Genomic DNA, 13,321 nt, shown 5'->3' with positions numbered 1-13,321 from the left:
TCAAGAAGCAGGGCAGTGAATTTCATTGGTGGTATGACAAGTGAACATGCCTCCTGAACTGCAAAAACTGAATAACTGGCTAGGTCTACATCTTTGAACTTGACCTTGATTCCAGGCCATATGCTATGAAGTTTGATTTCTCGTCTAGCAAACAGCAGTCTGCCTAAAGATTGCCACCCAATGTGTATCCACCCAGTTGGTACAAAATAGCACACGATAAACAAACTACTGAGTGAGAAACAATTTCATTTGCATGAAAAACATTATTTATGTAGCCTGAGAACATCATCTTGGCCTTGAGAAACATGAACCTTAGGAGGAAAAGATTGAGAGGGCTCACACTGCCAATGATGCCGATTGGAGTACATTATCAGATTATCATCTTAAATGATTAGTTTGTTCACAATACTGCAACTTGAAAGATACGTTGCCCACCTGATTCTGATCATTTTTAAAGTTAGTCTACAAATCTCCCACCCATCCTCCCATCCAATCTAGAATGATGCAGACCTAGTGAGGGTGGGCTTCATCTTCTTGTCCTCCTCCAAGGCGATCATACCTAAGTGAGATGGATCCTCGAGCATCATCTTTGCCACCAAATAGCCAGCAATTGACCATGTCTGCATCTTTCGAGCTTGCTTGCCTATATAGCGACCTAGTTTCCCATCATAATATTCAGGCCAGTGATCTTTAGAAAGCCTTTGCTCAGCCAGCTCGATTGCTCTTCTTGCCATCTGTGGCCTGCCTGTCTTGATGCAGGCTGCTGTGAACAACCAAAGCAGCACTGAAAAACACGACGAGCCAATAAGAACCTATTCACAATATAGTACTATATACCAGCATGTCAATTGTGCAACACAAAGAAAAAACTTATAAAGAACATGACCAGGTGAAAAGAAGTGAAAGAAATCCACCAAAATACGTAAGAGACCAGAGTTTGCACTAGATAAAAGATAAAAGAAAGCTTAAATTCAGACATGTCCAGAGAATGGTGAGGGTGCAATGCATACCACAAGCTAGGGTGATAGTTCAGCTCATGAAGGATAGTTCAATCTTAATGGTTATTGATAGTAAGTGGTCTATATGGACATCATGTGACCCTACAGAGTTGGGGCTCTACTCTGGCCAGACTGCATGTGCAAACCAATGAATCAAGAATAGCTAAGCCATCAAGAGAAGAGGTTTGGTATCGTGAAATACTCTACTCAGCTAAAAGCACGGGTCTGAGTAGTACACATTGAAATAGCGCGCTAGTCACACGGATTATACAGTAGTAGTCTCATCAACTCCTCAGGCGAGCATGCACGTGCTCTAAGGCCTCTTTACAAGGTGAATGCTGCATTAATTTTGGGCTCTGATTTCTTGGGATAAAAGGATCAGCATTTTACCTGGCCAAGACCCTCCATTATGATAGCTCCATCGTGTGTTCTTTGGATCACAACCCGTGACAATTCTCCATTCGTGGTTTTCCAATGCAGGATAAGCAACCTTGAGAGGCATTTCTCCTACGAGATCCTGCCATCGCTCTTCGAAAAGGTCCATAATGGCAGCCTCCTGCTCTGGGGTTGCCAGAGAAGACAATATTGCCACGCAATTACCGATGCAGAACCACCTGAAGTCCATGCGAGCGGGGCTAACATTCCCAATAAAGTAGCCACCTTTAATGGGCATGAAATCAAAAACCCAATCAGGAATGGAGTCGGGTATCACGTTAAACTTGTTCACAGCAGTATGAGAGTATTCCTCTGTCTTGTATCTGTAAATGTTATTAAGTTGCTCAAAATCAAGCCAGAAGTACTCTCTCATGTGAAAACTTAAAGCATGCAGGCGCTTGTCAATCCGCTCTATAAACTCTTTACCACCTCCTTCGGGTTTAAGTAGAACCCGGGCACATCTAAGTGCTAGGAAAAAAAGGGTTTGTATTTCAACTGGGTAGCCATAAATTCCCTGCATGGCAGCATCCAAGCAAAGTCAGATCCTCGTTGTACCACTAAAAAATGTGTCTTTCCACCTACTTTCAAAATAAGGAGGCATGTCAGGAAGTGAGAAAAGTACCATTCTTCGGTCAACCATGCAGCAACCATCAGCACAAAGAAGAGTTGGAAACGTATCAAACCCCTCTGAAAGGCACAAAGATAGAATCAGACGCATCCCACGCTGGAAGTCTGGCATATCTGCAAGTGTGTGATCTCCCGTGGACTTGGTGTAAGCCCGCAGAAGAATTATCCACCAAAACCCTGAGTCAACTGGAGCCACTCTACCAATAGCACTTTCTCCAAAATCAGCAATCATTGTGTCTGTGCTGCGATTCACATCAAGGAGAACTTTGAAACTGGCTGGCATGACACCAGCCCCAAGTGTAAAATTATCTATCTGTTTTGTTAGTGCCTGCAGCCGAAGGGTTTTCATCAGGAAATTTTTTACAATTTCAGGCTCTCCGTTCATGAGGAACGCCAAAGCACTAGGGAAGAAATCCCTAACAAAGACCTGCAATAGAACCCATCAGTTGAGTTGGTGAATACCCACCGTTGCAAGATGAGAGTGTATAAACACACAATTTCATTTGCTATTAATCTCTGTACACGCATCATAATTTATCCTAGTTTAATGGACTTGGATTGAGCATAAGCCATCACCTATCCTGCCTAAACTCAACAAGAAGAAGATGCATCACACCATCAGCTTACACAAGCACAAACACCATACCATCATGCGCAGGCACATACACATATACATATATCTACACACATGTTGACATAGAATATCATATATTTTCCCAGTCTTGCATGCTCCTACACATGGGTAAATACACATACACTGGCTGTATGTGACTTGTCATCATGCAGAAACTGGACAAGAAGAATAAACACCATACCATCCTCTTACACAAGCACATGCACCACACCATCATACACAGGTATATACTCATACACATGGATGCATATACATACATATAGTACACATACAATGTACATGTGTTAATAAAAAATATCACACATTTACGCACAAAAATATGTACACATACAATATACATGCTGTTGCTGCACACACACAAACCTGTTCACAAGAAATATACAAGATGGATACACACACAAACATACATAAACACACACAAAAAAATATCTACACATCATGCTCTGAAAAAAATGCAACTTTCCTCCTAGTGCACGGGAAACTGCAAACAAGTGATGCTCTTAACCTGGTTATAGTTGAGGGAATCCTCAGTTGGGTCCAATGCAGCGATGGTTCCTACGGGCATGCCACGGAAGTACACCAAAGACCTCCTGAGAGCCTCCCATGCATCAGACAGCATGGGGTGGGCCTCAAAGTGGGACGGGTGGAGTGTTGCCGACCGTGGAGTATTTGTGGTCGATCTGATGTTGGGGGACAACATGCCATCCAAGAGGTCTGAGATCCGTATCCGCGAGGACAGCCCTCCAACAACATCAACAAGGGTCTTCTCTTCACAGGATCTGTGAGTGTTGAGATGCATTAGTCTGGGCTTTGAATCCACAAATTTGAAGGTCTCCGAGTCTCCATTCTCTGAGCAACCATTGTTGTACTCCAAGGATTCAGATGGTGGCCTGTGCTTCAGCATGCTGGAAGGCATTTTTGCTGAAGTAATTGCAAAAGTGCAGTTTAGCCTTGGCCTTTATATGTAGCTTTGCACTCTTTGCTAGGTTTGGGCAATTGGGAACTTGGGAAACTTATTTGCATTCGATATAAACGCTCATGCAATACACAACTGCCCACAAGCTATTTGGCGATTAAAGAAAAGGGGATAAAACTACTAATCAATCAGAAAAAGAAAAAGAAAAACAAATGCAGTACGTTGCCATGCCTGATCCTAGCTTGAGAAACCTTAATATTACAGACAACCATAGAAGGGCATTTAGCGCATGAAAAATCTAATTCCCAGAGCTACCGCGCAGTGGACAAACAGATAAACAAGAAACTGCTCCACCAGGTCCCTTCAATCAGGGTTCAGTATGTGTTTGAATCAAACCAGGAAAACTTGCAAGCAATGGCCACAGAAACCATGTAAAAAAAGGTGACAAAAAACGAAGCGGAAAAGAGGACACGGACCGGAACCAGAAAAACCAGATCAAGAAGGAACCCACCGCGGATGGAAGGAACCCAAGTGTGCAAGATCATCAAAAAAAGCACACCAAAAGCGGTCAGGGTTTGCGCAAATCAGAGGAACCAAGGGAGAGAAATCAGGAAAAAGCAAGAAAATGAGGAGCGGTAAATGTGGTAAAAAATTGGGCAAGGTCAAGAGGACCCGATGGAGAGGAAGGTTGGCAGCAGGAAGGAGGTAAGGGTTGGGAAATAAGGTGGTACAAATGCAGGGAGAAAAGCTGGCTATGGAGGGGAAAAGCCTGGCTAGAATGGAAGACAGAACGTAGAAAGCTCTCCCCTCCGCGCACTGTGTGTGTGAGAGAGAGCGAGAGAGAGAGCGAGAGCACAGAAGAAGCAAACCGATCATCAAATGCAAAGACTAACCTCGTTGGCATTTAATGCTAATACATGCTCATACTACCACCACATGTAAGCTGCCCACATGTGACCCAAGCAACAACTGCTAGTCGCCATGCCTTAGTATCCAGGAAGCTAGCTAGCCTAGCTAGCTAAGGGCCTACACGAATCTTACTAGACCCCACTTGGCTCCCATCCCTACACTTGGCAGCTTTTCAGTGGGTCTGCCTCACTCACGTGCCCTTCTCTCCATTGCTGACGTGGCTTTTTAGTCACACACAAAAAAAAATTCAATTGGAAGAACTTAGGGTACACCCTCAAATTTTTCAAAGGGTCCCCCCATAACTTCTTATCAAGGACAATTTCTTGATTGCAATGTAAATCTAGGTGTCTTTTCAAAGGTGTACACCATTTCATGCTCTCAATACTTTTTTTAAAAAAAGCTCTATCAGCCACGTTGCAATAGGTACACAGATATTTTCTAAAAATTACACTATGCAGCAGGTTTTTACTACACGCTAAGTTCCTTCTTGGACTAAAGCTCGAACTAAAAGAATGCATTTCCAACTCACTACAAAACCTTTCCCGAACTATGACATTGTTTTTTTTCTTTTGCCTGACCTTTCTCTAGATAGGTAAATTTCCATTAACCTAGGGTAAATTGTGCTCTGACCTTTAAGCAGCTTCATGACATGTTCCATAATGTTTGGGCACACCGTTTGTTTGTGTACATAAAGTTGAGTACAACATATAAGAGTGCCTATAAACGCTAGGCCTACCTATGTGCGTTTACTACAACTACTGATAAGCACTGTTTCATGTCTATTCTGATGCTTCCCTACCCATTGTGAGGGGAATGTGTAAGCATCGTATGCACATTTGATTCCTTGGAGCAAGCATCATAAGTAAGCAACTGAAGAGGTATGACAATGGTAATGATAGAGTCCTTTCCATGTTAATGATAGAGTCCTTTCCATGGTTTGTCAAGCCCTTAATGTCATCAATGCTTGCATTAGATCCTAAACAATTTGTTTGCACACTTGATCATGCAAGCAAGTGTGCCACCAAATAGAATGGGTGAGGCCTCTTATGCATGATTGATTTGTAAGGGGGGGAGGGGGATAAACTTTGTTAGTCATAGTACTCTAGGAAAATGATGCTTACACTAGCCCTACACCATCATTTGACTTCATCAAGCCCTAAAGGTTTGGACAACTCAACCATTACTACATCAAAATACTTGCAAAAAAAAAATCTAAATATAGTTATATTAAAATCTAAGACTATTTTATATTGTAGCAAGAAAACCTTTCCATCCAAAAGTAACGTCAGCCCAAGGGCATTTATAATTTTTTTTAAAGAAAGCAAGTTTTTTTTTTGAAAAGCACCCTGTCCTTTTTAAAGACAGCAAGTTTTTTTTTGTTTTGAAAAGCACCTTACCCTTTTTAAAGGTTATATAAGCGAAGAAAACTAAAAAGTCCATTTTGAGGAATCTTAACCTTGTGATCTCTTTCATTTTCAACTTGTGAAGTTTCTCCACTTGACAAGAATCCATCATTTAATATTAGCACCTCCCAATTGTTATTATAAAGTTAAATTAAAAAACTAACATTTTTCATATTTGCAGGTCACATTGTGCAAGAAGTATTTCACACTTTTTTGGAAAAACATTTCATGTCACCTTTTCCACACAATTTTAGCAGACACTCCTTGTTCACATACTCTTTTCCTCAAGGATTCAAAATGAATTTATTGGGGCATATGCTCTTGGCCTAAAAGATTTTTCATCTTATCCATGACCTTTAAACTTTAAGCTTCCTCATCTCTTCACATACGAACCCACAACTTGATTAAATGGTCATTTCCCACATTCACAATGTTGTATGTATATGGACCTTATCTATATGGTGACTTGTACATCATGTAATAACTTTTAAGAATAGAAGCATATTTCCCACAGAGAGGATTTTTGCTTAAGATATTCCAAGTTCTTTATTGTGTCAAAGAGTCAAAACTATTGCAAAGGTGCATGGAATTTTTTGAAACTTGAGTTGTTATTTTTTTGTCAATTGCAGCAATGTTGATTCTTTAATAATTAAAAGTGTTATGCCTTAAAACCCTCTAGGTCAAGGGGTAAGGTAGGTTTCTTTTTTAGCATGGAGATAACCTTTTAACCATAGAGATAAATGCCATTTAAGCTAAAGATTTAGAGCTAGTGAAGTGGGGGATGAGAGGTAGTATTTGTTTGAGTAGTGATTCAATCATGGAAAACATGAAGAATTGTATTTGTATTAATGCCATCATAATCAAAGAATTGTATTTGTATTAATGCCATCATAATCAAAGAATTGTATTTGTATTAATGCCATCATAATCAAAGAATTCTCATGTTTTCAAGATTATTGGCTTTTGAAATATATCATGACTCATCCTAAAAGTACAACAAGTAACACGTGACCAATTAATCCTTGACATTTAACTAGGGTACATGTAAATAGATCATGAGGCTTTGTACTTTCCTCATCCTTGTAAGATATCTTTTCTCTTGATTTCTTTAATATTGTTCCCAATGACTAATTTTTTCCACACACCCTAGAAACATGGCCCTTGCATAGGCTTTGATGTCTATTTTTCCATTTCAAAGAGTCTTTGGAGAATCAAACATTCAACCCAAGTCCATTTCCTATATCTTGCATTATCATGGTATTTCCTAGGTTTAGCATGGATGTTGGGGCTCAAAGTTGTCTTTGTCCATCTTCTTACTTTATTGAAATCATAGTTGTCACTTATTGTTTCAAACATTGAACACTACCTACTAACACTTTAGTTTCCATTAAAATAGTGATGAAATTCAAGAGAGGTCATGTGAATGAAAAAAATTTATTTGGTTTTGCCCTTAACATTTATAAAGGAAGCTATCATTGCTTTTTCATGGGAAGCTCAATATATAAGTGTAAAGTGATTTCTACTGTAGACATTGAACGTTGGATTCTTAAAGGGGAGGTTATAAGGTAACATGATATAGAAGTTCAAATGTTGAACAAATACTTATAATTTAAAGAAAATCAATTAATAGAAATATAGGATATGGTCAAAGAAATGAGTCGATATCGTTATATAAATAAATTTATTCAAACAAGCTAAAGTGATCCAATAGGGAATCCAAATAAAGACAGCAATTTATCAGATTAGATACACATTTAGGTTTTACATATTATTTATCAAAGAAAAGATTTTCTTTAATTACTGTACATCGTCATACATTAACATAAAACATTAGCCACAATTAAACATTCATTAAACTTAAAAGCTAGAATGGAAGGCACTTGACTTAAAAATGAAAAGACTCTCATTAAGGTAAACAAAGAGGAAATGCTATCAATTGTGTCTAAATTTTACAATTTTGATGTGTACATTATTTCATGTTTTTATAGCAAGACTATTTCCATAAGGCTTCCCTATATATTACTCAATGCACTTTCAACAAGGATCCCCTATATATTACTTAGTGTACTTTTTTTTACAAACACTTGAATTAACAATTCTTAATATGCCACACAAATTTACAAACTTGTGAGAGGGGTTAAACTTCTACCTCTCTTTTCATAATCTTTATGTGTATAATACTATGTTTTCTAAATCCACTGAGGTCTTAACTTTGATTGCCTTCTTTTATAAAGTTGGGTTACATCCAAAAAAATTTTGGGTATTTTTAGCCCAATGTCTATTTTTTAGTTTCTTTAAAGAAGGTTAATTTATTTTGAAAGGTAAAATCCTTGACCAAAACTTATTATTATATTTATTTGCCTTAAATATATCTTTTAAGTTAAGACGAAGGAAAAAATTATAGGAAATTGCATTGCATGCTAATACACGTAGGAAAAGTGTTGAAATACTTATAAGGTTCTATGTTTGTAGATGAAATGTAAATTTGCCAAGATCTCTTTATTTATAATAGGGTATTGGTTTCCTTTTCCTTCCCTTTGGCTAGACTTGTACTACTTTGATGCATGTTTACGTCTTGAGCAATATATTATTTTACAATCATAGATTTGTTAATGAATAATCTTGTGTATTAAAAATGTCATTGCATATGCATAAGTTAATCATGAACAAGGAAAAACTTTTCAAATTTGGATAATGATTAGTCATTACTGGTAGCAATCCATTGGATTCAAGGAGAGTATTTAATGTAGTAAAAATAATTGGCAATTAATTTCACCTACCTATACAATGTACTTGCCAAAATAAGCCTATAAATAGTCCCATCACCATACAAATCTATGGAAAATCAAATAAAGAAAGTAGTTCCAGGTGGTTGAGGAGTAGAAAAGGTCATGAGTAAAGTTTCTAGAATTATATGTTTTTGTTTCCGGGAAAAAGATCCTTCTATTAGTTAATTAAAAATAGCCACAAAGGGCTAAATACAACCACAAAGGGCTAAATACAACCACAAAAATAGCCACAAAGGGCTAAATACAACCACAAAGGGCTAGATACAAACTCGTTTCATGTACAAGGTGGGGATCAAATAATCAAAAGAGGGGGAAGAGACACTTCTCCTCCAACTGGCCGCTCTATGAGGAGAAGGCTATCTCATACAGGGGGAGGAGGGGGAACAACCACACAGGTGGTCTATAATGCCAAGTGGAATCACCACCTCTATTAGTAGTGAGAAAAGGGCAAGGCCACTAGAGCCTCAAGAAAGCTTCCCGCCACTTTCACATGGGCTCAAAGCCACCCTGCAACTTCTCCCACTGACCGTGGAGGGTATGGATAATGTCGAGCCAAATGATCTTGATGGACTCTGCACGCGGAGTGTGGGTACCCTCAATGGCTTTGCTGCATCCACCTTGCCATATGTGCTAGGCTGCAATGCTACTGTGAATCTCCCATCTCTAGCATGAGCTCGATCTTGCCAGTGGTCTAGTAGACGGGGTTGTGTGAATCTCCCATCTCTAGCATGAGCTCGGTCTTGCTAGTGGTCAGTAGATGGGGTTGTGTGACTGGTACTGCCAAAATGTGGACATGAGAGACCCAAAGGGCTAGACCCCCACCATCCTCCTCATAAGTCTTGACCACCTCAGCCTCTGTGGCGCAAGCGACAATACCCCATGTAATGATCCGGGTTGTGGCCCTATCCATTGTAAATATGCAGAGAATCCCCAGCCAAAAACCTGCTAAGCCTTTGGGCAATCCCAAAGAAAATGTCGCTGAGACGCTTGAGGGTGGCTACACCTCTAGCAAGCTACTGGGCGGACCTCCAACAACTACCAACCATGTGCCAACCGTGCTAAGCTCCTGTGTGCCATCAGCCAAAGAAAGAGGGTGATCTTTCTAGGCTAAAAACTATCCTAGAGCCTCTTCCAAAAATCTAGAAGGAAATGTTGTGAGAGGCCCTGTGATTGCCAATGTACTACTGTCGGGGTGCCATCAATCTCTGGCATCTGGATCATGTGGCCTAGCCGTGCTGTATATGCAAAAAGGGGGCATCTAGAGTCTCCTCCCCCGATCAACGGGATCATGCCAAGTCCACTCTCCTAGGTCCCATCGGAGGCACATGAGAGGTTGGCTCTCCCATATCCATAGCTTCCAGAATCTCTCCCTAGCTACCTTGACCAGTGGGGGGTCTGTGCCACACTCACGTGACTGAAATCCTATCACCCTCACTTGTTGTAAGGTGCATCCACTGAAATCCTCCAAGGGGGGCTCAGATCTCTCTAATGTGCCATGGGGACTGATAGAAAAAGTGAGCAAACCAATGCCCTCATTCGCCCCATGGACTACTAGAAGAATATCATGCCGAGTAAACACTCCTGGCCACATTGGGGGGGGTTGAGTTTAGGATAGGTGTCAACCTCTCTTGAGGAATAGTAGAGTTAATATCGATGATGAGCTTGTCTCTACCCCGGATCTCTGTTAGGCCTCTCTCCTAAACCTCCGGGGGTAACTACATGTGTGCAAGCCAATCTCCAAGTGACCTGGTAGGTACTAAGCTCAATGCACCCCATGATACATGAGGTCGGGCCCCTAACAACTAGGTCAATGGATCAAGGGGTTCTAGATCAAAGATTCTCCTTTGAAGCAACCGGAGCTAGCTTCCTAAGGGTTGGCCTGCGGTGATCCCAAGCTCGGAGTAAACTGATTACAAATATGTCCTCAAAGGTAGGGCTAAATCCATGGACCGCATCTCTGTGAAGATCCATCTGGTACTTTGTGACGGCAGCCGGCCAAGGGCCCCTAGACTTGGGGTGCGGGTTGAAATCCAAGCCAAGAGGAAGTCCTTCCAAGGCTCACCACCACACCGAGAAGGAATCCTCTAACGATTAGGTTGCCCAACACGGCGCGACTCTGAATAGTAGGGTCAATGATACCTAGGCCCCCTTTGCATCACCTGAATAATCACTCTCCATGCCACCGTGGCCCTCGCAGGCCTCTTGTCACTGTCGGCCCATAAGAAGTTCCATATCAACCATTTTACCTGACCAATACATGCTCGGGAGAAGGCCCAACAAGAAGTAATGTACCCTCGGGGGGTGCACCTCAAAATATGTAAGTCTACCACGTGCGATCATTAGGTGGGGTTTTTTTAATCCAAAATATTGGGTAAATTTACAGAAATACAATTACAAGTGGGGTATTTTAATTGTACTTTGGAAAAAAAATCGTAAGTTTATAAAGAAAAAGGGGTAGTTTTATTAGCTCAAAATTCACAGATAAGGGGATTTTTAAATACCGCTTGAACGCACGTCGTAGGAGGGGCTTCCATATAGTGGACCCCCCGAGAATGTACCACATGGTGGCAAGAAGGACCTAGTTTTCCACCACCACTCTACTAGCAAGGATAGTCTCGCGGAACTCCAGTACAAAAACTTCTTCTAAATTCTCAAAAGAAGGGGCAGGTGCAGAGCCTACCCAGAAGCCACACAACTTGTGCCAGTTGATGTGAACTCTTGATGCACGACATAAGATCTCGATCACCTCAACGAATCTCTAGAGATTCCCCACATCTTCAAAAAGGCAAGTTGTTGTATAATCTGCAAACTCTGAGTCTATCAGCTCCTCCTGAGTATAGAGGGGGAGACGCAATCCCTGGAGCCTTGTCTCTTGAGGTGGAAGAGAAAACTCCTCATGGTCTCGATGACAAATAAGAAAAGATAAGGTGCTAGAGGGCAACCTTGCCAGACTGAGTGAGAGAGGGGAGATCTGTCTCCATGGGCTCCCTGAATGAGAACCTGACTATGAGAGGTTGAGTAAAGTCCTAAAACACCTTGTATCCACTCCACGGGGAACCCCATATGGCTCATAGTGGCCTCAAAAATTTTTTAATCAACCCTATCATAAGGTTTCTCAAAGTCTAGGAGTAGTGCCTACCGCATCCTAGCCAAAGTTGTTGTCTCCTAGAAGGTGAAGATGTTGTCCATAATGCTCTAAGCCTATCTGAATGTCTCGAATCAAGTCAAGGAGGAGAGATTGAAGTCTCATGTGATGATGGCCTTGGCCAAATTCTTGTAGGCAATCCCTACAAGGGTGATGGGTCTCCACTACCGAATCTCCAATTTGTCACCAACCTAACACAACATACACTCACCACTTGTTACACTCGATGAGAGTATCATTATACACATCATCTAGCATGGCGTGTCTTACCACTTGTTACACTTCGATGAGCATATCATTATACACATCATCTCGCATGGCATGTTATTTACATAAACCACTTGTTACACTTAGACCGTGTAGTTGTCTAGTGTACTCCACTTGTTTCACTTCGACAACATAGAGACATCAAGCATGGCACTACTTGTTACACTTCAACAATGTACACGCATCAAGCATGGTCTTAAGCTATACCCACCAACCTAACACAACATACACTCACCACTTGTTACACTCGATGAGAGTATCATTATACACATCATCTAGCATGGTGTGTCTTACCACTTGTTACACTTCGATGAGCATATCATTATACACATCATCTCGCATGGCACGTTATCTACATAAACCACTTGTTACACTTAGACCGTGTAGTTGTCTAGCGTACTCCACTTGTTTCACTTCGACAACACAGAGACGTCAAGCATCGCACTACTTGTTACACTTCAACAATGTACATGCATCAAGCATGGTCTTAAGCTATACCAATAACACTAGGTAACTAGAATATTTAATGCAAGGTCACCCATGATACCAATTCACTAGCATGGCACATTAGTGGCCGGGCATCCTTGTTCAGCCAAACGATGGACATTATGTAAAATCCCTCCTGTGTGGATAAGAAACTTACCTTAGTTGCATGTTTGCTTATTTTGAGCAAAGGAGGTTAAGGTATTACAGAATATAAATTCTAGTATCTTCTCTAATTATGACAGATAGACACTCTATCAAGGAGTTCTAAGTGTAATAAATTCTAGTGTCCCATACCACCAAAAATTATCCCACACAAATATATAGATAACTATGCATCGAGATTCTTTACATAGGATTAATCTTTTTATCCCATACCACAAGACTAATATGCACTGAAAATTCATAAAGCAGAGCTCATTATGGAAGGGCTAGTTCCTCCAAGAAGTTCTACTTTTGATGCATAAAAACTCTCCTTGAAAATTTACAAAAACTCTTGAATAAAATTTATTATAAAAATAATCGAATGAAATGAGTATGTTACCTTAGGGGTCTAAATACTTGTCATAGTAGGGGTATTCGTCTTCGTCATTATCGATCATATTTATCCTAAGTGAAATATTCTTTGACTTTCGTGGACAATTTGATGCGATATGTCCAATCTTGTTGCACTTGAAACACTTCTTTCGATCACCTTTATTAGCTTGTTGTTGTG

General features: G+C 40.5%; 1 protein-coding gene across 1 annotated transcript; it reads right to left on the bottom strand.

The window, feature by feature from the left end:
- Positions 1-229: 229 nt before the first annotated feature.
- On the bottom strand, positions 230-4,570 carry LOC147636297 (putative alkaline/neutral invertase F). Its single transcript, XM_086801747.1, has 4 exons — positions 3,200-4,570; positions 2,056-2,487; positions 1,389-1,947; positions 230-784 (listed from the first exon to the last, which is right to left on the bottom strand). The coding sequence occupies exons 1-4, from the start codon at positions 3,608-3,610 to the stop codon at positions 495-497; spliced, it is 1,692 nt and encodes a 563-aa protein (XP_086657873.1). The 5' UTR covers positions 3,611-4,570; the 3' UTR covers positions 230-494.
- Between the last annotated feature and the right edge of the window lie 8,751 nt (positions 4,571-13,321).

The sequence above is a fragment of the Cibotium barometz genome, chromosome 8 (genome assembly GCF_041138505.1).
Source record: "Cibotium barometz isolate CiBa-2024 chromosome 8, ASM4113850v1, whole genome shotgun sequence".
Taxonomy (NCBI): domain Eukaryota; kingdom Viridiplantae; phylum Streptophyta; class Polypodiopsida; order Cyatheales; family Cibotiaceae; genus Cibotium; species Cibotium barometz.
Note: the sequence above shows the minus strand (reverse complement) of the source record. Positions and strands in the feature narration are given on the sequence as shown.